The sequence below is a fragment of the Stegostoma tigrinum genome, chromosome 36 (genome assembly GCF_030684315.1).
Source record: "Stegostoma tigrinum isolate sSteTig4 chromosome 36, sSteTig4.hap1, whole genome shotgun sequence".
Taxonomy (NCBI): Eukaryota; Metazoa; Chordata; class Chondrichthyes; order Orectolobiformes; family Stegostomatidae; genus Stegostoma; species Stegostoma tigrinum.
In genome coordinates this window covers 10,723,176-10,749,766 of record NC_081389.1, presented here as the reverse complement: position 1 = coordinate 10,749,766, position 26,591 = coordinate 10,723,176, and the positions used below count along the sequence as shown (strand labels likewise).

At 46.1% G+C, this 26,591-nt stretch overlaps 1 protein-coding gene across 6 annotated transcripts in view; it reads left to right on the top strand.

Annotated features, from left to right (window-relative positions):
* neil1 (nei-like DNA glycosylase 1) overlaps window positions 1-24,099 on the top strand; it is a 53,696-nt gene extending 29,597 nt beyond the window's left edge. For all 6 annotated transcript variants that reach the window (XM_048520815.2, XM_048520813.2, XM_048520810.2 and 3 more), the window contains 4 exons: window positions 5,021-5,048; window positions 10,013-10,089; window positions 21,658-21,871; window positions 23,727-24,099. In XM_048520815.2, coding sequence (XP_048376772.2) covers window positions 5,021-5,048; window positions 10,013-10,089; window positions 21,658-21,871; window positions 23,727-23,821 — 414 coding nt within the window. In that variant the 3' untranslated portion in view covers window positions 23,822-24,099. The remainder of the gene's footprint in view (window positions 1-5,020; window positions 5,049-10,012; window positions 10,090-21,657; window positions 21,872-23,726) is intronic.
* The last annotated feature ends 2,492 nt before the right edge of the window (window positions 24,100-26,591 follow it).

Here is a 26,591-nt window from a genome sequence, read left to right as displayed (position 1 = left end):
GGAGAGAAATCAGCGTTTACGTTCCGGGTCGAGTGACTCTTCCTCAGAATGGAGGTGAAATTAGAATGCGGTTTGCACTGTGCTTCTTTCTTTCACCACTTCTAGTGAGAAATCTGAATGGAGGGAGGGTCATTAGACCCGAACCATTCTCTCTGATTTCTCTCCGCAGGTGCTGCCAGACCCGCTGAGTTCTTCCAGCAATTTCCGTTCCTGTTTATGTTCCTGATTTACAGCATCTGCTGTACTTTTGGTTTGTTTGTCACTGGAGTTTCTTGGGTCACAGAATGCATCCGAGTGGTTTTCTTTTCTGATTCGTTTAAATGTTGTTCAGCGAAGGCTCGACAACAGCAATTTGCTTAAATATCAACATTTAGTGAGGCATGAATAAAAAAGGGAAAGAGAAAGGAACATTTACTAATGAAGTAAAAAGAATGAAAAAGAGAGGAAAGAAACAATAAGCCTCACGCCCTTTTGCTCATCGGGGATCCCTCGATTGACAGCCCGTCTGGAGGCTGAAGTTCGTTCCTGGCGCTGGCTGTGATCCTGGTCCAAGGTGATGTCCAGCAACTTGGAACGAAACTCTCTCTCTCTCTCTCACACAGTGCAACAAACAGCCAGCACAAAGACAACAAAAACAACAACAGAACTGCTGTCTAGTTTAGAAGACACTGCAACAGAAAGAAACAAGCCATTGCTGTCGTCCTCGGACCATAAGGCGATGTTCACAGGACTCATCCGAGGTCATGCAGCTTGTTGAGTGTCATCAGCAATTTTAGCTCTTCGGCCCATCCGCTTTGTGGAGACAGTGTCATACAGGATTCTGCCAAAGGGTTTGCCCTTCCTGCTTGAAGCCTGCACTTTTCTCCATGCGACTGAATGTTGGTGAGGTGTTGTAGCTGGCCTCCATGCTTTGCTGCTGAGTTATAGAAAACATAGGAGCGTAAGTAGGCCATTCGGCCCTTCAAGCCTGCATGGCTGCTAGATTTGATCATGGCTGATCATAACTGTCGGTACTCTGAACCCCTCGCTAAATGAATCCAGTCAGATCAACTGTTTATACCTGCTTCCATCACAACAGTAGGGAGCTGTATGTGGCTGATCTGTTCCATGTGCCGGTTTTATTAAAAGTGCATTTATATAGCACGTGCCACAATCCAGGGATGTTCCAAAGTGTTTTTGGTTTGTTCATTCATAGATGGGACATGGGCATCATTGACCGGGTCGGTTTTATTGCCTATCCCTAGGGTCCCTTGTGAAAGTGGTACTGAGCTGCCTTTACAACAGCTGTGTAGTAGGTGGACCCACAGCGCCCTTGGGGAGGGCTTTCAGGATTCCGACCCAGTGACAGTGAAGGGAAGTGGCATAATTCAAAGTCAGAGTTAATGCTTCGATTCCAGTGGCCCTTCTCCAGAACTGTTTCTACATCAGGAAGGTGAATGGCTTGGAGGGGAACTTGTAATTGGTGGAGTTCTCATGCATCTGCTGCCCTGTGTCCTCCTAGATGGAAGATATAAGAGTTTTTGTACAAGTACTAACAGATTCAAGAGCAGCTTCTTCCCCACTATTATCAGACTTTTGAATGGACCTCTTCAATGAAAATGTTGATCTCTCTCTGCACGTTTAACTCAGTGCTGTAACCCTGAAACGCTTTGTATCGTATAACTTAACTGCAAAGCATGTAAGACAACATTTTTCGCCGCACCGCAGTAAGTGTGATTGTAATAAATCAAATCAAAATGGGTTTGGAAGGTGCTGTCTGAGGATCTTTGGTGAATTTCTACGTGCGTCTTGTAGACAGTACACACTGCGGCTACTGAGCGTTGGTGTTGGAGGGAGTGGATGAGGTGCAAATGAAGCAGGAATTACTTGTATTGCAAGAAATGAAATAATATTTTGAGGTGAGGTCGCTTTCGTAATCTCGGAAACACAAGAGCAGAGCAAGTTCCTGCAAACGGCGTGGTCACAACAGGATGGTCTTTCTTCTGTGAAGCTGATTGAAGGATGATAGTGGTCAGGACACACTGCGATAGGCACAGATCATCTTCAAAATAGCTCGCTGAGGCTTGTTTTTATTTTTTAAAAAATGCTCACCTGAAAGGGGCCGTGCTGGACTCGGTTTAATATGGGCTTCTGAAAGGTGACCCCTCCACTGTTCCCACGGTGTTGCACCCAGCCTCAGTCACATGCTGACATTCCTGGCCTGGGGCTCGGAGCCATGACCCGGAGGCCAGGAATGCCGATGACCGAGTCACAGAAGTAGCCAAACCTCTAGGTGGCTGGGCACTTGGTGGAGAGGTATCAGAACCAAGGAGAGCTACTGGAACCAATCACCCGTACAGCCTAGATATCGCTGAACAGGAGAAGTCATCGAGAGAAGACAAAAGACTGGCCTGTTTGTGCTGGCCCTCTTAAAGAGCAACGCAATTAGCTCCGCTCACTCACCTTTCCCTGTAGCCCTGCAGTTTTTTTTTATCCAGTTAATGGAACTAACTATAGAAACTGTCTCCACTGCACACTTGTATTTGTGTTGCAGTTGTTGTTATGGGGGGACAAGTTGGCTCTGTGGTTAGCACTGCTGCCTCACAGTGCCAGGGACCCAGGTTCGATTCCATCCTCGGGTGACTGTCTGTGGAGTTTGCACATTCTCCCTGTGTATGTGTGGGTTTCCTCCAGGTGCTCCAGTTTCCTCCCACAGTCTAAAGATGTGCAGGCTAGGGTGGATTGATCATGCCAAATTGGCCATAGTATCCAGGGAGGTGCGGGCTAGGTGGATTATGGGTAATGCAGGATTCCAGGGACAGGTAAGGAGAGTGGGTCTGGATGGTGTGCAGTGGACTCTATGGGCCGAATGGCCTGCTTCCACACTGTAGGGGATTCTATGAGATCTATCTACTTGCTACATTTTAAAACTGAAGTTCTTCATGATGTCTCCTTTTGCCAATCACTTTAATGCTTCTGCCAATGGAATCAGCCTCTAGGTCTGACAGGCATGCTAATGATGCTGCCGGGCAGCTATATATGCTGCGAAGTGAACCAGCTCAGTGCTGTGTTTGTAGGGAATAAGTTGGCTACCTGGAAAGTTGGACGTCCAACAGGACGGGCCATTAGGTAAGCGGGTGGGAGGAGAGTCACCAAGAGGGGAGATGGTGGTGATGTCACTCAACACGTGAACCAGGGGCACAAGTGAACGTTTTGTGGGGCAGGGCTTCAAATCCCCAGGACTGGTGTAAATTGCAGTCATTTCATTGGGGTAACTGTTACCCCACAGGAATGTCTTGACATATCCTATGTTAGTGTCAAGCTTAAACCATCACCAGTAGGGACCTCTCGTGATGCGATGGTACTGTCCATACCTCTGAGCCAGCACGCCTGGGTTCAAGTCCCACCGGCTCCAGGGGTGTGTAACTGCATAGAGCCATATGGATATACCGAACCGGTATTCGGCCCAACTCATCCTTGCCGACCAGGTTTCCTAAACTGAACTGGACCCATTTGCTTGTGTTTGGCCCAATTCCCTCTAAGCCTTTCCTATCCATGTACCTGTCAAAATGTCTTTTAAATGTTGTAATTATACCCACCCCAATCACTTCCTGTGACAGCTCGTTCCATACATGCATCACTCTCAGTTTGAAAAAGTTGCCCCTCAGGTTCCTTCTAAATCTTTCCTCTCTTACCTTAAACATGTGCCCTCTAATTTTGGACTCCTCTGCCCCAGGGAACAGACCATTCTCCCTATCCGTGCCCTTTTAGATTTTATAACCCTCTAAAGGTTCACCCCCCAGCCTTCTGCATTCCAGAGAAAAATGTCCCAGGCTATCCAGTTTCTCCTTATTCAGCCCTCTAGTCCCACTAATATCATTGTCAATTTTTTTTTTTGCATCATTTCCAGTTTAATGACATCTTCCCTTTCGCAGAGTGACCAGAATTGTATGCAGTTCTCCAAATGTAACCTTACCACTGTCTTGTACACCTGTAACATGATGCACACTCCTGTGGTCAGTGCTGTTACTGATGAAGGGAAGTGTGCTAAACACCTCCTCCACCACCTGTCTACCTGTTCCGCCACTTTCAAGGAACTATGTGCCTGCACTCTGAGGTCTGCCTGTTTGATAATACTCCCAAGGCCCTACCATTAACGTGTGAGCCCTGCCCTGGTTTGCCTTACCAAAATGCAACAGCTCCCATTTGTCTGAATTAAACTCCATCTGCTGTTCCTCAGCCCACCGAGCCAGTTGATCGAGATCCCATTGTACTCTGAGATAACCTTCTTCACTCGCCCACTGTCCCACCAATTTTGGTGTCTGGCAGACTTGCTAACCGTGCCTCCTATATTTCTCACCCAAATCATTCTTATAAATGAGGAACAGCAGCGGACCCTGTACTAATCCTTGTGACACGATGTTGTCTCTGAGCATAGATAGTGAATAGAAAATATCTAGACAGTGAGCAGATGACTGGGCACTATTCACGAGATTGCCTGTAAGAATGATCATCTAATGTGTGGGACTGTAGGAATCCCCATTCTTCATTGACAATTAAATGTAGGCTTCCAGTTGGTATTAGTAGAGAACCCAGTTACAAATTTTTCAATCAATATATTGAGGTTAGGGAGCTTGTGTGATCACTCCATTCCAAGTTCAGTTGATTAATGTTAAGTTAAAAGCTGGTCCTTCATGATCACTGTCATCATTTGATGTTCAAGCTCATCTGGTTCAGTAATGGCCTTCAGGGAAGGAAACTGCCATCCTTAACTGGTCTGACCTGCATGTGACTCCAGATCCACAGCGATGTGGGCGACTCTCAACTGAAGTGTCTGAGCCAGCCATTCCTTAAGGGTCACAAGGCTTGGGAAACAGATAGTGACCTTTCCAGAGACACGCAGTGCCACGAAAGAAGCCGAACTGAATGACTCATGGAACAGTAGACACTTGATGGGCTGAATGGTCTGTTTCTGTCCTGTCAGATTCTGGGTAGCAGTTTATTTTAACGAACTTCAATGTTTTTTGTGTCTTGATTTCAGGGAAACCCAGGACCCATGGCACCGAAAGGTGAGTATGACCATTTTTGTGGGGTTCGCCTGTGTTTTACACCCGTTATTTAAAGGAAAATGTTAATGATTCTTGTCGTCTGAACTGGACTTTGCTGTTGCTGTTGTTATCCTTTTTATCCTAGCACCTTCTCTCTGACCAGGTCACCCAGCTCTCGACTGTGCCAATAACAAAAATTGAGATCTTGCTATGTTTTCCTTTAAACTATTGAAAAAACCACGAGCCGATAGAGAAATAAAGAGGTTAGAATGCAGAAGTTGGTCCTCTGTAAGTCAACGCTGTTTAAGGCCAGATTTGATGGTGATGTCACTCCAGCCGTGTGCTACTCCTTCATTGCGATGGCAGCTGTGTTTCCATCTGCCCGAACCTCTGCAGTTCCTTCAATGAGTCCTTCCAGCTTTGTTTAAAAATTAGTGCTTTCACCAGGCTTCGGGTCACCTGTCCTAATTATTCCTTCCAAAACCATAGTTTCCTCCTGCGAAGCATAATGCCAGGAGAAATGCAGAAGACAGGAGTAGGCCATTCGGGCCCAGCATTCAGTCAACAAGAATGTGGCTGACGGGATATTTCTCACATCCGTTTACTCACCTTTTTCCTGCAAACCTCGATTCCCTGACTGATCAAGAATCTATCTGACCCTTGAACATAGGCAAGGACTCTGCCCCCACAGCTCTCTGTGGCAAAGATTTCCAACGACGCTCAGCCCCCTAAGACATGAAATCCCTTCTTACCTCAGTTTTAAACTGGTGCCCCTTTATTCTGACACTACGCCCTCTGTTCCTAGACTCTTCCATGAGGGGGAACATCCTCTCAGCATTTACCATGTCAAGCCCTTTAAGAATCCTGCATGTTTCAATGAGTTTTCCCCTCACTCTTCTAAACTCCAGTGGGTAGAGTCCCAACCCAGTACTCGTAAGACAATCCCTCCACACAAAGGATCATCGTAGTGAATCTTCACCAGCACCTTGTACAATTGCAGTGACGCTTCCTTGCTGTTATGCTCTAACCTCCTTTAAAATAAGGGCCAACATTGCATTAGCCTTCCTGATTACCTGCTGTCCCTGTGTGCTAGCTTCTGTGTCTCGTGCAGTTTGGGATGTCTCAGTATGCTGTATTGGTGTAAATTATCATTGATCTCCATTCAGAAACACTCAATAAGACAAAAAAGTAACTTGAGGGTAACGAGTAAAAACAAGAATTGATTCCTTAGCCCCTATGAAGGTGATAGTTATCCCTCAGTTTTGCCTCGAGTCAGGAGATCGTGAGTGCAGGTCCAACTGTTAAGCCAGTAATTTACTTTCGTGCAGTATCGAGGGAGTGCCTTGTTATCAGAGGTCTGCGAGACCTATAGGAAGGATCATGTAAGCTGGAGAAGGTTCAGAAAAGATTTTCCAGGATGTTGCTGGGACTGGAGAGACTGAGTTATAAGGAAAGGCTGAGATTTTTTCCCTGGAGCGTCGGAGGCTGAGGGTGACCTTTATACAGGTTTATAAAATCATGAAGGGTATAGAGAAGGTCATGGTTTCTTTTGCTTTATTGTACCTAAGCACAGTGAAGAGTTTTGTTTGCGAGCAGTTCAGGCAGATCATAGCAAACAAGAATATACAGATCATAGACAGAGCGAGACATATAAGGTCACACTGCACAGGAGGTGCACAGAGAAATGTCAATATTATTTAAAGTCAGCGAATCCATTCATCAGTCTGATAACAGCCTGGAAGAAGCTGTTCCCGAAGCTGCTGGTGCATGTGTTCAGGCTTCTGTATCTTCTGCCTGACGGAAGAGGCTGTAGGACGTCATTACTGGGGTGCGATGGGTCTTTGTTGGCAGCCTTTCCACGGCAGCGAGCCGTGTAACTGGAGTTCGTGGATGGAAGGTTGGCTTCCGTGATGGTCTGGGCTGTGCTCACCATCTTCTGTAGTTTCTTACGGTCCTGGGCAGAGCAGTTACCGTACTGGGCCGTTATGCACCTGAACAGTTTTTTCTATACTGCATCTGTAGACGTTGGTTTGGGACCTTATGGACGTGCCAGATTTCCTGAGCCACCTGAGGAAGAAGAGGTGCTGTTCTGCTTTCTTGACTGTCGCATTTATGTGGGAAGTTCCGGACAGGTTGTCGGGTATTGTCACTGCAAGAAACTTGAAGCTGTCAACCCCCTCAACCTCCACTCTGTTGATGTGGATGGGAGCATGCCCTCCTCGTTTCTTTCAGAAGTCAGTGATCAGTTCTTTAGTTTTGCCAGCATTGAGAGAGGGGAGGTTTTTCCCCAGGATAGGGGTGTTCAAAACTAGAGGTCATAATTTTAAGGTGAGAGGAGAAAGATTTAAAAGGGACCTGAGGGGCAACATTTTCAGACAGAGGGTGGTTCATATGTGGAATTAGCTCCAGAGGAAGCGGTAGATGCAGGGGCAGTTAGAACATTTAAAAGACATTTGGACAGGTGCATGAATAGGAAAGGTTTGGAGGGATACAAGCCAAATGCAGGCACATGGGACTGGTATAGTTTGGGAAACTTGGTCAGCGTGGACGTGTTGGACCGAAGGGTCTGTTTCTGGGCTGTATGCCTCGATGATTTTAAACTGCATCGCTATCTTCCGGGAGATAGTAAGAACTGCAGGTGCTGCAGTCGGTCAGTACAGTTACATCAGCTTTCCTGCTCCTGTGCTGCTCAGCTGGGTTCCTCCAGCTCCACACTCTATTGAACACTGTCTTCTATCTCTGGCGAAGATGTAAGTAGTGCAGCATGTGACGATGAGCTTGTGCGTTTGCAGTTGTGTTGCCATCTTCATGGTGCACCCTCATAAACCATCATACTCTGAGATGATGGCATAATGTCACCAGACTAGAAATTCATGTGGACGTGAATTCAAATTCTAGTATGGCGTGAGTAGCATTTAAAATCGAGTGAACAAAATCTGGAATTGGAAGCCATCTCTGTAACAGTGTCCATTAACCAGTGAGTCACAAATACAGCATAGGGAGGTAAATGTGCTCCCTCTAGCGCACTGCCTCGTGGGGGAGTCTTATGTGCCCTTCAAAAGAGCCAAGCAAACTGCTCAGTTCAAGGAAACTGGGGATAGTGCTATACGCATGGCTTCCCCCTCAAACAACTAAAATAAAGATAACAAGGTGTGCAGCTGGATGAACGCAGCAGGCCAAGCAGCATCTTAGGAGCACAAAAGTTGATGTTTTGGGCCTAGACCGCATTTCTGATGAAGGGTCTGGGCCCGAAACGTCAGCTTTTGTGCTCCTCAGATGCTGCTGGGCCTGCTGTGTCCATCCAGCTCCACACTTTGTTATCTCGGATTCTCCAGCATCTGCAGTTCCCATTAACTCTGACTTAAGATAAAGACTCCATTTTTGATTCTCTGAATGACATTACACTGCAATGGACTCTAATTGCAGCACTCCAATTCAATCATCCAGCACCATTCTCTGAAGACTGAACCTCAAACTAAGTTATTAAAACTGTAGCCTATTATTTGCAGAATTGTACTTGTCCTGAATATTAAGTAAATGTTGTTTGCATCATCCAGAGCTCAGCATAAACAAGAGGAACAGGATCTCCGACTTTGGCTGAACCCTTTACAACATTTGGGACTCACCGCTGTGTTCAGTAGGTGTTGGACTGGGCTGGACAAAGTCAGAAGGTCTATTTAAATTCATAAGGTTTTGGATTATAATTTGGTGTCATGTGACTTCTGACTGTCAATAGGTTTAGATCACAACCACCCCCCCCACCCCAACTTCCTGCCTTTAGTTTACTTGTTCATTTCTTTTTCCCTCACTCCATTTCTTTTAGCACTGCCTTCTTCATTTCTGGCAACAAATTTTCGTTGTTTTTCCTCTCCTGCCACCTGCCCTGTTGCAGACCCTCCCCGTTGTACATGCCTGTGTTGTGCCAGAATCTTTCCTGGATTCTGACAGACTCTGTGGTTCTCTCTCTCTCTCTCTCTCTCTCTCTCTCTCTCTCTCTCTCTCTCTCTCTCTCTCTCCCTCGGTAATGGACTGACATTTCTCCTGTGTTTTTCTATTTTCACACGAGCCAAATACTGCAGCTGCTGGGAAATCTTCAAACGCACGCGGAGAGCACTGGAGAAAGTCAGCTGGCCTGGCCACCACTGTGGAGAGAGAGAAAGAGTTAACATTTTTGGCCTTCCATCAGAATTACCATTGGAGTACTGTGAGGGGCTTCTTGATTATCCACCAACTCCTGTTTGGTGAGAAGTTTGACTCAGTTGATCCTGAACCTGGAGCGATTCTCTTATGAGGAGAGAGTGAGCACTTTGGGCCTGCATTCATTGTAGTTTAGAAGCATGAGAGGCAATCTTTTTGGAAGATTCTTAGGGGACTTGACTGAGGTAGACACGGAGAGATTGTTTCCCCTTGTGGGAGAGATTAGAACCAGAAAGTGTAATCTGAGTTACGTACTTAGGCAGGAATTTCTTCTCTGAGGGTAGTGATTGTGTGGAATTCTTCACCACAGTGAGCTGTCAAAATTGGGTCATTCAAGCCTGAGATAGATAGATTGATAGATCGATAGCTTTCTGATCTCTGATGGGAATTATGGGGAAAAGGCAGGAAAGTGGATTTGAGGATTATTGTATCAGCCATGATCTCATTGAATGGTGGAGCGAAACATGGAAATAGAGAGGATAGGAGCAGGAGGAGGCCATTCAGCCCTTCGAGCCTGCTCCACCATTCATCATGATCGTGGCTGATCGTCCAACTCAAGAGCCTAATCCTGCCTTCTCCTCATAACCTTTGGCCCCAAATGCTGTATCTAGAGAAGACTTGATGTGAGCTGAATGGCCTAGCTCTGCTCCAGCTAGGTGTTATGGTCAGTGCAGACTGTGGCTACATGGGGCAAGCATCCTTTCTTATCAAAGGTCATGGGGCTCCACAGTGTTTTGCAAGTTTTGTTTTCCTTGAAACCAAATCATTCCCCATTCGCTCCCTTGAAGGATCCAAGACTCCCAAGCCCAAGTCTCGGGGAAGAAAGGAAACGGACAGAAGTGGAAAGAAAACATCAAGATCCGAGGTGAGGTTCCCTTTAAGACCAGAGAGCAAGAGGCTGACCTCAGCTGTATGACTGTGATGAGAGTTGGCACGAAATGTGATCTTACGCAAGTTACTCAATAATCCGTGCGAGGTTAGAGGATTCTTGCTCAACTTCCTGAAGGAAGGGGATTTCCATTGTATTTTAACCTTTAAAGCTGTATCTCCTTTGCGCTTGATTGAGAACTGAATGACTTCTTTCTGCTTGCCTTTTTACTCAAAGCATTTCAAAACTGAAAAATTCTAATGAAGAGATTTACCATTTCCTATCCGTCCTACTCTCCGGAATATTTTCCCTTTTTTTTTCCTGGATTCTCAGCTGTGTGTGGAGGTATTTGGAGGGGGGAAATGGGAAATCTGAATAGTGCGCTGTTCAAAGTATGATCACTTTTTATCAAACACTGCAGCTTTTAGAACATACAGCAATATGGCACAGAAACGGGCCCACGGTGTTGTGCCACACCTGACGCCAAATTAAACAAATCCCTTCTGCCTGCCCTTGGTCCATATCCCTCCATTCCTTGCGTATTCATGTACTTATTGAAAAGCCCCTTAAACCCCTGTGTTATATCTGCCACCATTACCATCCCTGGCAGAGTGTTCCACACTCCTACCACACTGTGTAAAAAAAAGTTGCCCATCATATCTCCTTTGAACTTCTCCTCTCCCACCTTAAGTGCATGCTCCCTACTATTTCAACTCTGGGGAAGAAAAGTTGCCACCGTCAACCCTGTCTATACAGCTTAGATTACTACCAAGTCCCCTCTCTGCCTCCAGAGAAAACAACCTGAGTATTTCTAGCCTTTCTTTTTAGCTCATACCCTCCAAACCAGGCAGCATCCTGGTTCAACCTCATCTGCATCCTCCCCAAAGCCTCCACATCGCTCCTGTAATGTAGTGACCAGAATTGAACACAACATTCGAAGTGTGGCCTAACCAAAGTCTTATAAAGGTGCAGCACAACATTCTGACTGTTGTACTCAGTTCCCCGATCAATAAAGGCAAGCAGGCTATTCGCCTTCTATACCACCCCAGCTACTTGCGTGGCCATTTTCAGGGAGCTGTGGGCTTTATTGGAAAGCATTTGGGATGTGGGAAGTCCCACAGAAATGGAAGTGTTTTTATCTCAGAAAGGAAAAATAGTTGTCAGTGCTGGGAGTTTTGAACCGTATGGAAGTGAAACTTGATAGTGAGGATCAGAGATTGAACCGGCTTTCTGAATCAAACTCTCTCGTTCACGCATTTGTGGAAAAGTCAGATTTTTAAAACCAGTTTTTTTCACTCAAAGTCTGGGCTTTTTGAGCAATTTTGAATGGCTGAGGCGCCCTCTGGTGGCTGTGAGGCCTGTGGCACCATGAAACGAATTTGAACCTTCTGTTAAAGGGAGTCAAGCATTGTAAAATAGACCCAGTGATTTGCCCGGTATTTTGAGCTACGTGGTGAGGCAATGAAATCTTAGCCTGCTGTTACATTTCAGTTAGAATTTCCAGAAATATTCTTCCTTAGCTGCAGGTTTGAGTGACATCAGAAAGTCTAACTTTACCAGAATACTGTGTAAAGTTCCAACAATACTTTCTCCCTTAAAAAAGAGGGAGACTAACCAATGTTTATGATCTCAGCTACCAGTTTCTCCCTCGTGATAAATGGCAGCTGACGGATTTTTTTTATCATCTGTTTTCTGGAGCTCATTTTCCCTGGAATGGGTCACAAATTGAGAGTGAGATGGAATGTCGTTTTGAATTGAATAGAATTAGCTTAATTCTCACGTGTACTCAAATGAGCACAGTGAAAAGTTGACAAAGTCGCCACTTACGGCATTATCTTAGGTACAATGGTACCTAGTGACAGAATCTTGGCACAAAGCAGTAAAATAAAACAAGGTTAAAACAAGGCTCTTCTTACTAAAAAGTAGAAGAACAAAGAAACACAGTTTAAGATCACAGTCCATAAGCGATTGGCCATGCCGGGCTCTCACTCCTCACAAGGTTTTCACTTTCATCCCACCTCAAGCTACCAACCACCCCGGGCCTCCCGTTCTCGCACCACCCCCGGCCGCCTCCCACTCCCACTCTCCCTGGGCCTCTTTGTAGGTTACATGGAACAATCCCTCTTCCAAACTTACACTGATCCTAAACCCTATCTCTTTCTCTGTTACATTGATGACTGTATTGGCGCCACCTCGTGCTCCGACGAGGAGCTCGAACAGTCATCCACTTCACCAACACCTTCCACCCCACCCTTATGTTCACCTGCACCATCTCTGATACCTCTCTCTCCTTCCTGGACAGCTCTATTTCCATCTCTGGCAACCACCTAGAAACTGATGTCGATTTCAAGCTCACCAACTCCCACAGCTGCCTAGAATACACCTCCTCCCACCCACCCTCCTGCTAAAATTCCACCCCTTATTCCCAATTCCTTCACCTCTGCCGCATCTGATCCCAGTATGAGGCATTCCACTCCCATACATCTCAGATGTCCTCGTTTATCAAGGACGGCAACTTCCCCTCCACAGTGATCAAGAACGCCCTCGACCGTGTCTCACACATTTCCCACAATTCATCCCTCATACCACCCTCCCCACCATATTAACCAAAACAGAATCCCCCTCGTCCTCACATACCATTCCACCAACCTCTGGATCTAACGCATCATCCTCCGACACTCCCACCATCCGACCCCAACACCAAAGTCATTCTTCCCTCCCCACCTTGTCTGCTTTCCGGAGAGACCACTCTCTCCGTGACTCCCTTGTCCGCTCCACAATCCCCTCCAACCCCACCACACCCGGCACCTTCCCCTGCAACCACAGGATGTGCTACACCTGCCCCCACACCTCCTCCCTCACTCCCATCCCAGGCCCCAAGAAGACTTTCCACATCAAACAGATGTTCACCTGCACATCTGCCAATGTGGTATACTGTATCCGCTGTTCCCATTGTGACCTCCTCTACATTGGGGAAATCAAGTGGAGGCCCTGGGGATGGCTTTGCAGAACACCTGCGCTTGGTTCGCAATAAACAACTGCACCTCCCAGTCGCGAGCCATTTCAACTCCCCCTCCCATTCCTCAGATGACATGTCCATCCTGGGCCACAACGATGCTGCCCAAAGGTTGCAGGAACAGCAACTCATATTCCGCTTGGAAACCCTGCAGACCAATGGTATTAATGTGGATTTCACAAGCTTCAAAATCTCCCCTCCCTCTAACACATCCCAAAACCAGCCCAGCTCATCCCCGCCTCCCTAACCTGTCCTTCCTCCCACTTATCCCCGCCTGCCACCTCAAGCCCCACCCTCATCCTGCCCCCTTGACCTCTCCATCCTCCCTGAAATGACCTATCACCTCCCTACCTCCCCACCTACACTCACCTTTACTGGCTCCATCCCCGACCCTGTGGCCTGTCTGTCTCCTCTCCACCTATCTTCTCCTCTATCCATCTTCTATCCACCTTGCCCTCTCTCCCTATTTATTTAAGAATCCCCTTCCCCTCCCCCATTTCTGAAGAAGGGTCTAGGCCCGAAATGTCAGCCTTCCTGCTCCTCTGATGCTGCTTGGCCCGCTGTGTTCAACAAGCTCTACACCTTGTTATCTCCCTCCCTCCAGCTGCCCATTTTCTACTTTGATGGGGAGATAGGTGCTGGTTCCATTTGGCGCTCTGGCCACTCCTGGGGGACAGGCTGATGTATCTTGAAGGATTAGAGATAATGGGAACTGCAGATGCTGGAGATTCCAAGATAATAAAATGTGAGGCTGGATGAACACAGCAGGCCAAGCAGCATCTCAGGAGCACAAAAGCTGACGTTTCGGGCCTAGACCCTTCATCAGAGAGGGGGATGGGGGGAGGGAACTGGAATAAATAGGGAGAGAGGGGGAGGCGGACCGAAGATGGAGAGCAAAGAAGATAGGTGGAGAGGGTGTAGGTGGGGAGGTAGGGAGGGGATAGGTCAGTCCAGGGAAGACGGACAGGTCAAGGAGGTGGGATGAGGTTAGTAGGTAGCTGGGGGTGCGGCTGGGGGTGGGAGGAAGGGATGGGTGAGAGGAAGAACCGGTTAGGGAGGCAGAGACAGGTTGGACTGGTTTTGGGATGCAGTGGGTGGGGGGGAAGAGCTGGGCTGGTTGTGTGGTGCAGTGGGGGGAGGGGATGAACTGGGCTGGTTTAGGGATGCAGTGGGGGAAGGGGAGATTTTGAAACTGGTGAAGTCCACATTGATACCATATGGCTGCAGGGTTCCCAGGCGGAATATGAGTTGCTGTTCCTGCAACCTTCGGGTGGCATCATTGTGGCAGTGCAGGAGGCCCATGATGGACATGTCATCAAGAGAATGGGAGGGGGAGTGGAAATGGTTTGCGACTGGGAGGTGCAGTTGTTTGTTGCGAACTGAGCGGAGGTGTTCTGCAAAGCGGTCCCCAAGCCTCCGCTTGGTTTCCCCAATGTAGAGAAAGCCGCACCGGGTACAGTGGATGCAGTATACCACATTGGCAGATGTGCAGGTGACATTCCACATTAAGCAGAGGTTCACCTGCACATCTGCCAATGTGGTATACTGCATCCACTGTACCCGGTGCGGCTTTCTCTACATTGGGGAAACCAAGCGGAGGCTTGGGGACCGCTTTGCAGAACACCTCCGCTCAGTTCGCAACAAACAACTGCACCTCCCAGTCGCAAACCATTTCCACTCCCCCTCCCATTCTCTTGATGACATGTCCATCATGGGCCTCCTGCAGTGCCACAATGATGCCACCCGAAGGTTGCAGGAACAGCAACTCATATTCCGCTTGTGAACCCTGCAGCCCAATGGTATCAATGTGGACTTCACCAGTTTCAAAATCTCCCCTTCCCCCACTGCATCCCTAAACCAGCCCAGTTCATCCCCTCCCCCCACTGCACCACACAACCAGCCCAGCTCTTCCCCCCCACCCACTGCATCCCAAAACCAGTCCAACCTGTCTCTGCCTCCCTAACCGGTTCTTCCTCTCACCCATCCCTTCCTCCCACCCCCAGCCGCACCCCCAGCTACCTACTAACCTCATCCCACCTCCTTGACCTGTCCGTCTTCCCTGGACTGACCTATCCCCTCCCTACCTCCCCACCTATACTCTCCTCTCCACCTATCTTCTTTGCTCTCCATCTTCGGTCCGCCTCCACCTCTCTCCCTATTTATTCCAGAACCCTCACCCCATCCCCCTCTCTGATGAAGGGTCTAGGCCCGAAACGTCAGCTTTTGTGCTCCTGAGATGCTGCTTGGCCTGCTGTGTTCATCCAGCCTCACACTTTATTATCTTGAAGGATTGTTGAGTTGGGGGAGGGGAGCGGGGGCACAGATTACAGGTAAAGTTGGAGGGGGGGGGGAAACAAGGAAGAGACTTTTTAAAAAAATGACCTAGCTTCAAGAACACTTGAGAAGCTCCAGGCGAAAGCAGCTGTTTTAGCACCTTGAACGTTCTCTACACAACTAATGCACAGCACTTACCAAACCTACAGTCCCTTTCACCTTGAAAGACGAGGGAATCAGATGTAACAGGAACACCGCCAACTGCAAGTTCCACTCTCAATCACGCACCATCCTGACATGGAAATGTGTCTCTGTTCTTTCGGTGTTGCTGGGTCAAAATCCTGGAACTCCCTCCTTAAAAGTACTTTGGGTACTGGTCCTTTGGCACCTGGACTGCTTCGCTTCAAGAAGGTATGGCATTTTGGCAAAGCAAACAAAGACAAGACTTACACAGTTAAAAATAGGACCTTGGGTAGTGTGGTAGAACAGAGAGACCTAGAGGTTCAGGGACGTAATTCACTGAAGATTATGTCACATATCGATAGCGTGGTTATGAAGGCATTTAGCACGCTAGCCTTCATTGCTCTGTGTTACAGTACCAACTGCTACAGGCATGTGGTTGGGAAAACATGCCTATAGCAATCTTCCTTTCTCCTATTATGTCCAATTTAAGGCACATTAGGATTGACAGTCTCCTGAGAGGCAATGTCACAGAAAACCAAACTTTAGAATGAAATGTATCAATTTATATGAAAATTTCACTTTGAGGAGGAACGATACATCCCAGTCCCCATGGTGCCCACTGATTGAAGTCAGAGGCTTTAGCTTTGAGTCCATGGCAAATGTTGTCTGAGAGTCTCCCCCTCTCTTACTACCCGCCACAGACATGCATCAGAAGGAATTACAGCTTTAGAATCAACTCGTTTCGCTCTGTAATGAAAGCAGCTTATTCAGGTTTTAACTACTCGATGGTCATAGTCAAGCAGCACGTAAACAGACCCTTCGGCCCAACCAGTCCATTGGTGGCCATTATCCCAAACTAAACTAGTCCCACCTGCCGGCACTTGGCCCATATCCCTCCAAACCTTTCCTTATTCATGTACATACCCAAACATTGTAAGTGTACCCACATCCATCACTTCCTCTGACAGTTCATCCCACACACTAACCACTCTCTGTGTCTAATTTAAAAAATGCCCCTCATGTCTTTTTTAAATCCTTCTCCTCTCACCTTAAAAATGTGCCCACTATTCTTGAAATCCCCCACCCTAGGGAAAAGTCACCTTATCTGTTCCCCCCATCATTTTACAAACCTCGAGAAGGTCATTTCTCAACCTCCTATGGTCCGGTGAAAAAAGTCCCAGCCTAGCCAGCCCCTCCTGATAACTCCATCCTTCCATTCCCGGCAACATCCTGGTAAATCTCTTCTGAGCCCGCTCCAGCTTAATAATATCCTTCCTGTAACATGATGACCAAAACTGGACACAGTATTCCAGGAGATGCCTCAACACAACATCCCAAATCTTATTTTCAGAGCTCTGAGCAAGAAGGCAAGTGTGTTAAATACCTATCTATTTACGATGTAAACTTCAAAGGATTATGTAACTGAACCCCTAAGTCTCTCTTTTCTACAACATTGTCCAAGGCCCTACTTTTAATTGTATAAGTCTTTGTTTGTTTTACCAAAATGCAACACCTCATATTTCTTTGAAGTAAACTCCATCTGCCTGTCTTCAGCCCATTGACCAAGATCTCTTTGTGATCTCAGATAGCCTTCTTCTGTTTCCACTATACCACCAATCCTGGTGTCATCCGCAACCTACGAGTCCTATTTTATATATTCTCATCTAAATCATTCACACAAATGACAAACAAAAGTGGACCCAGCACTGATCCCTGTGGAACACCACTGGTTATAGGCCTCCAGTTTGTAAAACAACCTTCCATCCCCACTCTCTGTGTCCTGTCATTAAGCCAATTTTGTATCGATTTGGCAAGCTCACCCTGAATCCCATGTGATCGACCTTTACTAATTAATCTACCATGTGAAACCTCATCAATGGCTTTGTAAAGTCCAAGTATACAATGTCCACCAGTCTGCCCTTGTCCATCCTCTAGGGTTACTTCCTCAAAAAAAATTCAACCAAGTTTGTTAGCCACTGTTTCCATCACTCAAAACCATGCTGGCCATCCCTAATCATTGCTTGCCTCTCTAAATGCATATCCATCCTACCTTTCAGAATCACTTCCAACAGCTTGCCCACCATTGAAGCCAGACTTTCAAGTCTATAATTCCCAGGCTTCTCCTTACATCCCTTCTTAAACAAAGGCACAACATGAGCCACTCTCCAGGCATTCAGCACTTCACCTGTGGTTATAGATGGTGCAAGTATTTCTGCAAAGACCCCAACAATTTCCTCCTTAACCTCCCACAAAGTCCGAGATACATTCAATAAGGCCCTGGAGATTCATCCACCTTTTATATTTTCTAACACCTCCTGCAGTTGCTCCTCTGTAATATGAACTGTTTTCACAGCATTGACATTTATTTTCCTGAGTTCTGTAACCTCCATTTCTTTCTGTACTGTAAAAACTGGCCCTACATTCGTCTAACGATTGTAACACAAGATTTAAAGCAATGGTTTTAAGTCCATGTAGCCTTTGGTTCTGAAATTGCTGAGGGAGACTCTATACAAGATTCAACAAAAAAATTGCCTTTTTTAGTTGAAAGTTGTCAGAACCTATGAATTTGGTGTTTGAGCAATTGACTCTTACGTGAGTGTCAGTGCAGTATTCCTGTTTTTAAATCCTGGCATGTCTGATCAGACGGATCCCGTATGTGTCTCAGTATGTGTGGGGAATGGGTGACTTCATGTTGTATTTGAGGTTTCTGGTTTGGATTCTACAAATATTTCACACTGCTCAAACCAAGCTATTGAATGCTAATGGCTCCTAGATACTGTTCAAATGGAGCCAGATTAATTATCGAAACACAAAGCTGCCACATATTTGTAAGCTTTTGTTTCAAACCCCCAAAAAAATCTCACTAGCTCGTGAAAGTTTGTTTAACCCTCTGGTCTCTTTTGCGCTGTTGAATATTTAATGTAGTCTTTTTAACTCGTTTTAAAAATTTGTTTCTTGAGACATTGCTACCATTTGCAAGTTTGATGTTTGTTGCCTGGTTTCTTAGCATCGTTAACAGTGCTGGAGTTATGGGATAGGGGCACTGTGGATTGGAAACGCATAGAAAGTAGAGTCTGCTGTTTCCTGGTCACTTTCCAGGGAGCAGAGAGTCATCCTAACCCTACCATAGTCATAGGGTCAGAGAGATATACAGCATGGAAGCAGACCCTTCTGTCCATGCTGACCAGATATCCTAAATTAAATCTAGTCCCATTTGCCAGCATTTGGTCCATACCCCTCTAGGCCCTTCCTATTCATGTACCCATCCAGATGCCTTTTAAATGTTGTAATTGTAACAGCCCCCACCACTTCCTGTGGCAGCTCGTTCCATACACGCACCACCCTCTGTGTGAAAAAGTTGCCCATTAGCTCCCTTCTAAATCTTTCTCCTCTCACCCAGTTTTGGACTCCCCTACTCTGAGGAAATAAAAAAGACCTTGACTATTCACCCTATCCATGCCCCTCATGATTTTGTAAACCTCTATAAGGTCCCCCCTCATCCTCCGACGCTCCAGGGAAAATAGCCCCAGCCTATACAGCCTCTCCCTATAGCTCTGGCAACATCCTCATAACCTTTTCAGAATCTTTTCAGGTTTAATATCTTTTCTTTAGTAGGGAAATCAAAATTGAATGCAGTATTCCAAAAGTGACCTAATCAATGTTACTAATCGTATCACCAATGTTCTTTTGGAACACCATAATTTCCTGGATCTGAACTCGAATCTCCAAGGTATATAGTCATAGAGTCATGTGGAAGCAGACCCTTCAGTCCAACTCATCCATACCGACCAAGTTTCCCAAACTGAACTAATCCCATTTGCCTGCATTTGGCCCATATCCCTCTGAACCTTTCCAGTTCATGTACCTGCCCAAATGTTTTTTAAATATTGTAACTGTAGCTGCATCAAATTTGCAGATGACCCAAAACGCAAACGTCATGAAAAACAAGGAACTCATAACAGTCTTTCGAAGGATGTGGACAAACTGGGCATCTAGGCACAATGCTAAAATAAAACAAAGAACTGCTGGCAATCCGAAACAAAACTCAGCAGTTCTGGCATCACCTGTGGAGAGAGAAGCAGACCTAACATTGTGAAGTCCAGTGAGTAAATTCTGAAGAAAGCTGACTGGATTTGAAACATTAGCTTTGTTTTTATCTCCACAGATGCTGCCAGACCTTCAGAGCTTCTCCAACAGTTTCTTATTTTGTTGAGGCACAATCCTAAACCAGAGGGCAGCAAGCTACGAAATCTGAAAGTGCCAACACAATCTCTGAAAATAGCAGGATCATTGGAGACAACTATTTATTTTTAACAAAACTGAAAAACGAAGTCCTGAGGGAAGAAAACTCTGCTGAACCTTCAGGAAATGCTGGTTTAGGCTCGGCTCGAGTATTGACCAGCACATTTGATGAAGGGTGTTGACACCTTGGAGAAGGTGCAGGATAGAACATCAGGCCTAGTAAACAGGATTCGGGGATGTCCATTATTCCAAGAGACTGGGGAACCTGGGATTGTTCTCCACCTAGCGCAGAAGGTTAAAAGGGAGATTGAACAAAGAGCAAAGAAAATTACAGCACATACCAGACAACATCCTGGTGAACCTCCTCTGCACCCTCTCCAAAGCATCCATATCCTTTTGGTAATGTGGCGACCAGAACTGTACGCAGTATTCCAAATGTGGTCGAACCAAAGTCCTATATAACTGTAACATGGCCTGCCAACTCTTGTACTCAGTACCCCGTCCGATGAAGGAAAGCATGCCATATGCCTTCTTGACCACTCTATCGAGCTGCGTTGCCACCTTCAGGGAACAATGGACCTGAACACCCAGATCTCTCTGTGCATCAATTTTCCCCAGGGCTTGAGAAGAGTTTTGATTGGAGTTAGGTGAAAACTGTTTTTAATGGTGGAGGATTTTGTAACCGTGCAGATGTAAGGGGATTTGCAAATCCGAGAAAACCTGAACAGAATGTGTTTGACCCAGATCTTAAATGGGTTAGGGTTAGAGTTACCCTGAGGGGGTAGTTGGAGCAGATTTAGTCGTAACTTTGGAAAGGTGATACTTATAGAATCATTCAATATGGAAACGGACCATTCAGTCCAACTGGACATTGCCAACCAAAATCCCGAATGTCTTTTTAAACGTTGCAGCTGTACCTGCATCGATCACTTCCCCTGGACATTCATTCCACAAACAAACCACTCTCTGTCTGTCAAAAAACACAATCCCCTTCATGCCTTTTTTAGGCCTTCCCCCTCTCACCTGAGAAATATGCTCCCCAGTCTAGAAATCCCCCACCCTAGGGAATAAATACTGGCCCTTCACCTTATCTATAGCCCTCATGATTTTATCAATCTCTGTAAGGTCGCCTCGCAATCTCCTACACTTGTGTGAAAAATGTCCCAGCCTTTCCACCCTTTCCCTATAATTCAAACCCTCCATTCCTGGCTATGTCCTGGAAAAGAAATCACAGGGCTGTGGAAAAGATTGGGATTAATCGGATAATCTACCAAAGAGCTAGCATGGATAAGATGGACCAAATGGCCCCCCTTGAGTCAGATTATTCATATCTAGTTGTCCCTGGTGAGCCATTGTCTTGAATTCCTGCAGTCCATGTAGTGTAGGCACACCGAAAATGTTAATAAATATCTGCATTTCATAGGATAGAGAAATGATGCTGTACTATTGGAATGGGATCATTCTGTGCACAGATTACTGCTGCACCTCCAACATTTCATACATTTAATAATGCTGAAAACACTTTCGGACATGCAGCATGCTTTAGAAGTTTTATTTGTCAACGAGCAAGTCCTTAGGCAGTAATAGCTAGTCATTAATGCACACAAGTCTGGCAACATCTGTAAAACAAGAAAAATAGTTAATGTTTTGAGTCCAGAATGAATCTTCTTCAAAACACTTGTCTTCAGTGCTCGAGACATTAACTCTGTTTCTCCATCTCTCTCACTCTCCACAGATGCTGCCAGACCTGCTGAGTTTTTCCAGCATTTTCTGTTTCAGCTCAGATTTCCGGGAGCTGCGGCATTTTCGTTTCAGTCCACCATTCAGCGCAGTTTTTGTTTCGTTGATAGGATTGTGACCCGAGCGAAGGGAGGGTGAAGCCGGAGCAGCGGAAAGCTCGCAAGGCCCCCGTGGATCCTTCCCAGAGGAGGGGCCGGAGCTCCAGAGCGGATAGGGGGCAGGCTGCCAAGACGGTAGAGGCTAGCGGGGGAACTAGGAAAATGGCCGCTCGGCGTGGGAAGAAATCGGTGGCCAAACCATCATCTCCCACAGAGGTTGCGACAGGTAATGAGGCCAACTGTCAGCTGTCAGACGAAGAAGTAGGATTGAGCAAGTGTGGAAGGATAGTCAGAATCAATGAGCCACTAGATTTTCCACAGAAACTTTAGTGTACCAATGCGAGAGATTAAACTCTAGTTTGTTTTTGTTAGTGTGCAATGAGGGCGCCACTGGCCAAGCCAGCATTTATGGGCCATCCCAAATTGCCCAGAGGGCAGGTCAGAGTCAACCTCATTGCTGTGAGTCTAGAGTCATGTGTAGGCCCAACTAGGTGAGGATGGCCATTTCCTTCCCTGTAGGATATTAATAATCCAAATGGGTTTTTCCTGACAATCAATTATGGATTCAGTGTCATCATTAGATCCTTAATTCCAGATGTTTTTATGTTTGAATTCACATTCCAGCCACCTGCCATGGCAGGAGTTGAACCCTCCTCCCCAGAATATTGTCTGGGTGCCGAGGTTAAAGGTCCAGTGATAGTACCACTAGGCTATCCCCTTCCCTAAATTTCAAAACCAAAGTGTCAAATCGCCTTAAAATGGATATAAATCTGTGAAAATGCCACAGTGAAGTGTGTACGCAATACCAGTGAAATAACTCCGCAGAGGCTGGTATCCCATCTCAAGTTCATCTTTATTTACAGATTGGTGGGCGGGGGGACCCTGACAGCGGTCCCGCTTTCTCAGAGCCAGCTCGGAGTCAACAGAACCTCAGACACTCCTCTTTATATCTGTCAGCCAGGGCTCCCTGATTGGACCAGGTTAACAGCCCCAGTCAGGGGACTTGTATTCTGTGAGGTCCGGCTGGCTGACCTTGTTACAGTCGCTGTAACCATGACACATGCGGTTTGTGCAAATAACTCCCTCCAGCACCAAGGCTCGTTCGAAGTGAGCTTTCATTATTATTCTACATTTTGGTTATTTAAAAGTGTTTTTGACGTTTTTTTTAATTTTACTATCCTACTGAGGAGCTCAGTAACTTTCATCCTTTCATCTCTGGAGAGTAAGACGGGCTGGTTTCTGCTTCATACTGGAAAGTAGGTGCAGGGAAAGGCCATTCAGCCCTTCTGAGCTTCTTCACCATTTATTACCTTGTAGCTAATCTTCTGACGCAGCCGTTTATGGCACAGAGGATTCCATTCACCCCATTGTGTTTGCACTGGTCAGCAAAGATTGGACTACACTGATCTCATTTCCCAGTTGTTGGCCCGTCGCCCTGGAATCTACAGCAGTGGAAGTGAGTTTCTAAAGACTGCTGAGGTGTTACGAGAGTTTCTGATTCAACTTTCCTTTCAAGCAGTGACTCCCCTCACCCTCCGAGCGAAAAGCCTTCATCTCACATCTCATCCTAGCCTCCTGCCTCTTTCCTTGAACCTGTAAGCCCCCTGTTTATTGATTTCTCTAGTGATGGGCAAGGTGTGTTTAATGCCTCCCTCAAAGCCACATTTCTGATTGGAATTAAAGTCTTCTCCCTGGGCGCGAGGTCTGTCTTTGCCGTACTGAAATATTTATTAAATGTGCTCTGACTTCCTTCCCACAAAGAATTGTTTCATTTCTTTTTGGCCAAGTCTCAGGTTTGTTCATATTTGTGTCAGAGCACAGTTTGAGATTGCTCTAGAGCTAATGGTGCACAGTGGTCAGACTGGATGAGCGTCCTAGTGGCTGAGACTAACGCTCTGGGATTTTTGGTTCAAATCCTTCTAAGGCAGCTGGTGGTGGCATTTAAATTTAATGAATAAAATGTGGAATCAGTGACAACTAGGCAGAATCAACATGTCGGGCCGATGGGTCTGTTTCCATGCTGTACACCTCTATCGCTCCATTGTGTGAACTCACTGTTCTCTCTCTCTCTCTCTTTGCAGATTCTGAAAGCCTGATCAAACGAAAAATGAAATCTAGAACCAAATCGAGGAAGCGGGCAACAAATACTCTTGTAAAATCTGAATCTTTGAATTAAAGCGGTTTTATTAAGCTACAGGTATAGATGAGATTGTATAAAGATGTGCAGAGCTATCAGCAAGCAGATAAGGAACCACTTCGCACAATTGGGTTACATTCCCAAGGAGATGACAATTCCTGATTTCTACCCATTAACTGTTCCCCGCCCGCCCTTTGGATTACATAGCGTGAACCTTGTTAAGCAATAAGTGATTTTTAAAAATTATTTTCTATTTTTTAAATGTGTGTCTAGTTTTTTAAACTGGAATAAATTCTCAGCCATGTTTTAATGAAAAAGAGTGGCCATGTTTCTAATGTGAATGAGCCAAAAAATTTGTCACTAACAATTTAAGGAGTTTGTCAGAACTTGGGTATATCTTAGGAAAACGACTGGATGGTTTATTGTGAAGGGAATGTAAAATAGAAAAGCATTATTGCAACTGTGTGGAAGAAGAAATAGGAGCAGGATTAGTCCAATTGGACCATCAGGGCTGCCCTATCATTCTATAAGATTGTGTCTAGCCTACCCTGAGCCTGAACTTTTTTGTGCCATCAACTAGAACATCGAACAGTACAGCAAAATATGGATCCTTTGGCCCATGATGTTGTGCTGACTTATTATCCTACTAAGATCAATCTACCCTGCGTACCCCACATTCTACTCCATGTGCCTATCCAAGAGTCGCTTTAAAGACTCTAAAGTAACTGACTCCACTACCACTCCCGCATTCCACATGACCACCACTCCTCGATATTCCAAGAATCTATCTAGCTCCTCTTACATTTCTTGCAGTGATGTAGTTGCGACAACTCACTGGATAGAAAATTCCAGAAATTCACTATCCTCTGAGAGAACAAATTCCTTTGTAGCTCAGTTATAATACTGTAAGACTTAGGAGTAGGCCATTCAGCCCACCAAGTCTGTTCCACCAATCAATAAGATCATGGCTGACCTGATAATCTTTAACTCCACTTTACTCCCTCTTTCCCCGTAATCTTCGATCCCTTAATGATTACAAATAAGGGGTAAGCCATATAGGACTAAGATGAGGAAGAATTCCTTGAATTGGAGAGTTGTGAACCTGTGGAATTCTCTCCCACAGAAAGTTGTTGGGGCCCGTTCATTAGATATATTCAAAAAGGAACAAAAGCAGAAGTTGCTGGAAAAGCTCAGCAGGTCTGGCAGCGTCTGTGAAAAGAAAATCAGAGTTAATGTTCCGGGACCAGTGACTTTTCCTCAGAACTGTCCTGAGGATGGGTCACTGGAACCGAAACGTTAACTCTGATTTTTTTTTTCTTCACAGATGCTGCCAGACCTGCTGAGCTTTTCCAGCATCTTCTGCTTTTGTTCCTGATTTCGAGCATCCGCAGTTCTTTCGGTTTTTGTATTCATGAGGGAGCTGGACGTGGCCCTTGTGGCTAAAGGGATCAAGGGACACGGAGAGAAAGCGGGAGAGGGATACTAAGATTGCGTGATCAGCCATGATCACATTGATTCTTGCGAAGACCTGTGGTTCGGGTTGTGGGTGAGGTGGTTGATTTTGCTCGCCGAACTGGCCGGTTTATAATTCAGACATTTAATCACCATGCTCGGTCACCTCATCAGTGCGGCGTCTGACGAAGCAACATTCGTCTCCTCTGCTTAGTATTTGTACAATCCGGCCTGTTGGGGTGTTCTGTGTTTTTGCAAGGGCTTGCATATAGGGGTCTCATTCCACATGTTTATTGATTGCATTATGAATAGAGAAGCAGGCCTGTAGGAATTCCCGTGCATGTCCATGGTTGGCTTGAGCTAAGATGGACCTGTCGTCCAAGTTGAATTGATGGCCTTTGCTCTCTGAGTGCACTGAAATGAGGGAAGGTTTTTGGTGTTGTTTTGCTGCTAGCTGGGGTTGGTGTATGCCGATGGCTGGTTTCCTTCTGGTCTGGCCAATGTAATATTTCGGCAGTCCTTGCCTGGTATTTTGTAAAATACATTGGTCCTGCATGTCTTGGGTCTTTGGCCCTTGTGAGTGTTTGTCTTGGCATGGCCAAGGGCTTGTGTGCTATTCTGATTTTTAGTGGTTCTCTGAATCTTCTAACGTAGTGTACAAAATACCGTGCATGGACTGCCAAAAACATCGCATTGGCTAGGGATTGAATCGGAATAGAATTGGAGGGCACCCTCCTTGACATTGATCCATCTCCATCAGAGCCCAGCTCTCAGAGTGAACAGGATGTCTGTTCTTATCTGTGAGCCAGGGCTCCCTGATTGAACCAGATTAACAGCCCCAATCAGGGAACTCATATTCTATGAGGGCCACCTGGCTGAACAATCACTGCACAGGCCGATTTAGGGGCCTACTTGGTGTGGGCCAAGGGTAGGGCCTCTGTGCCTGTGTTTTGTGGCCTGGACCAGGAGGTAGCGCAGGGCCCCATGATTTTTCTCCCTGGTCCTGGTTGAATTTACCATCAGTTCAGCCTCAATCTTTACTGAGTTGGCAGTGTAGGCTCGAAGAACTGGGAGCCAGAGACGTGCTCCTGACACTCCATTTTTCTCTCTCCTGTGGAGTGGAATAACATAAGAGTGTGTTTCCATGGCCAGTGGCTTCTGAGCTCAGCGATAGCTGTGCCTGAGGTGAATGTTGCAAGGGCATTAGGGAATATAGCTTCACGTGAGGACGCTGCATGGGATTTAGAGGGAAGATGTCACAACCATTTTTTCACACAAATCTCTGACTCGCTTGGCCAAAAGGAAGGTGCAAATGATGAAGAGTGACTGGAGCTCCCTAGACTTGATTGATGTTTAT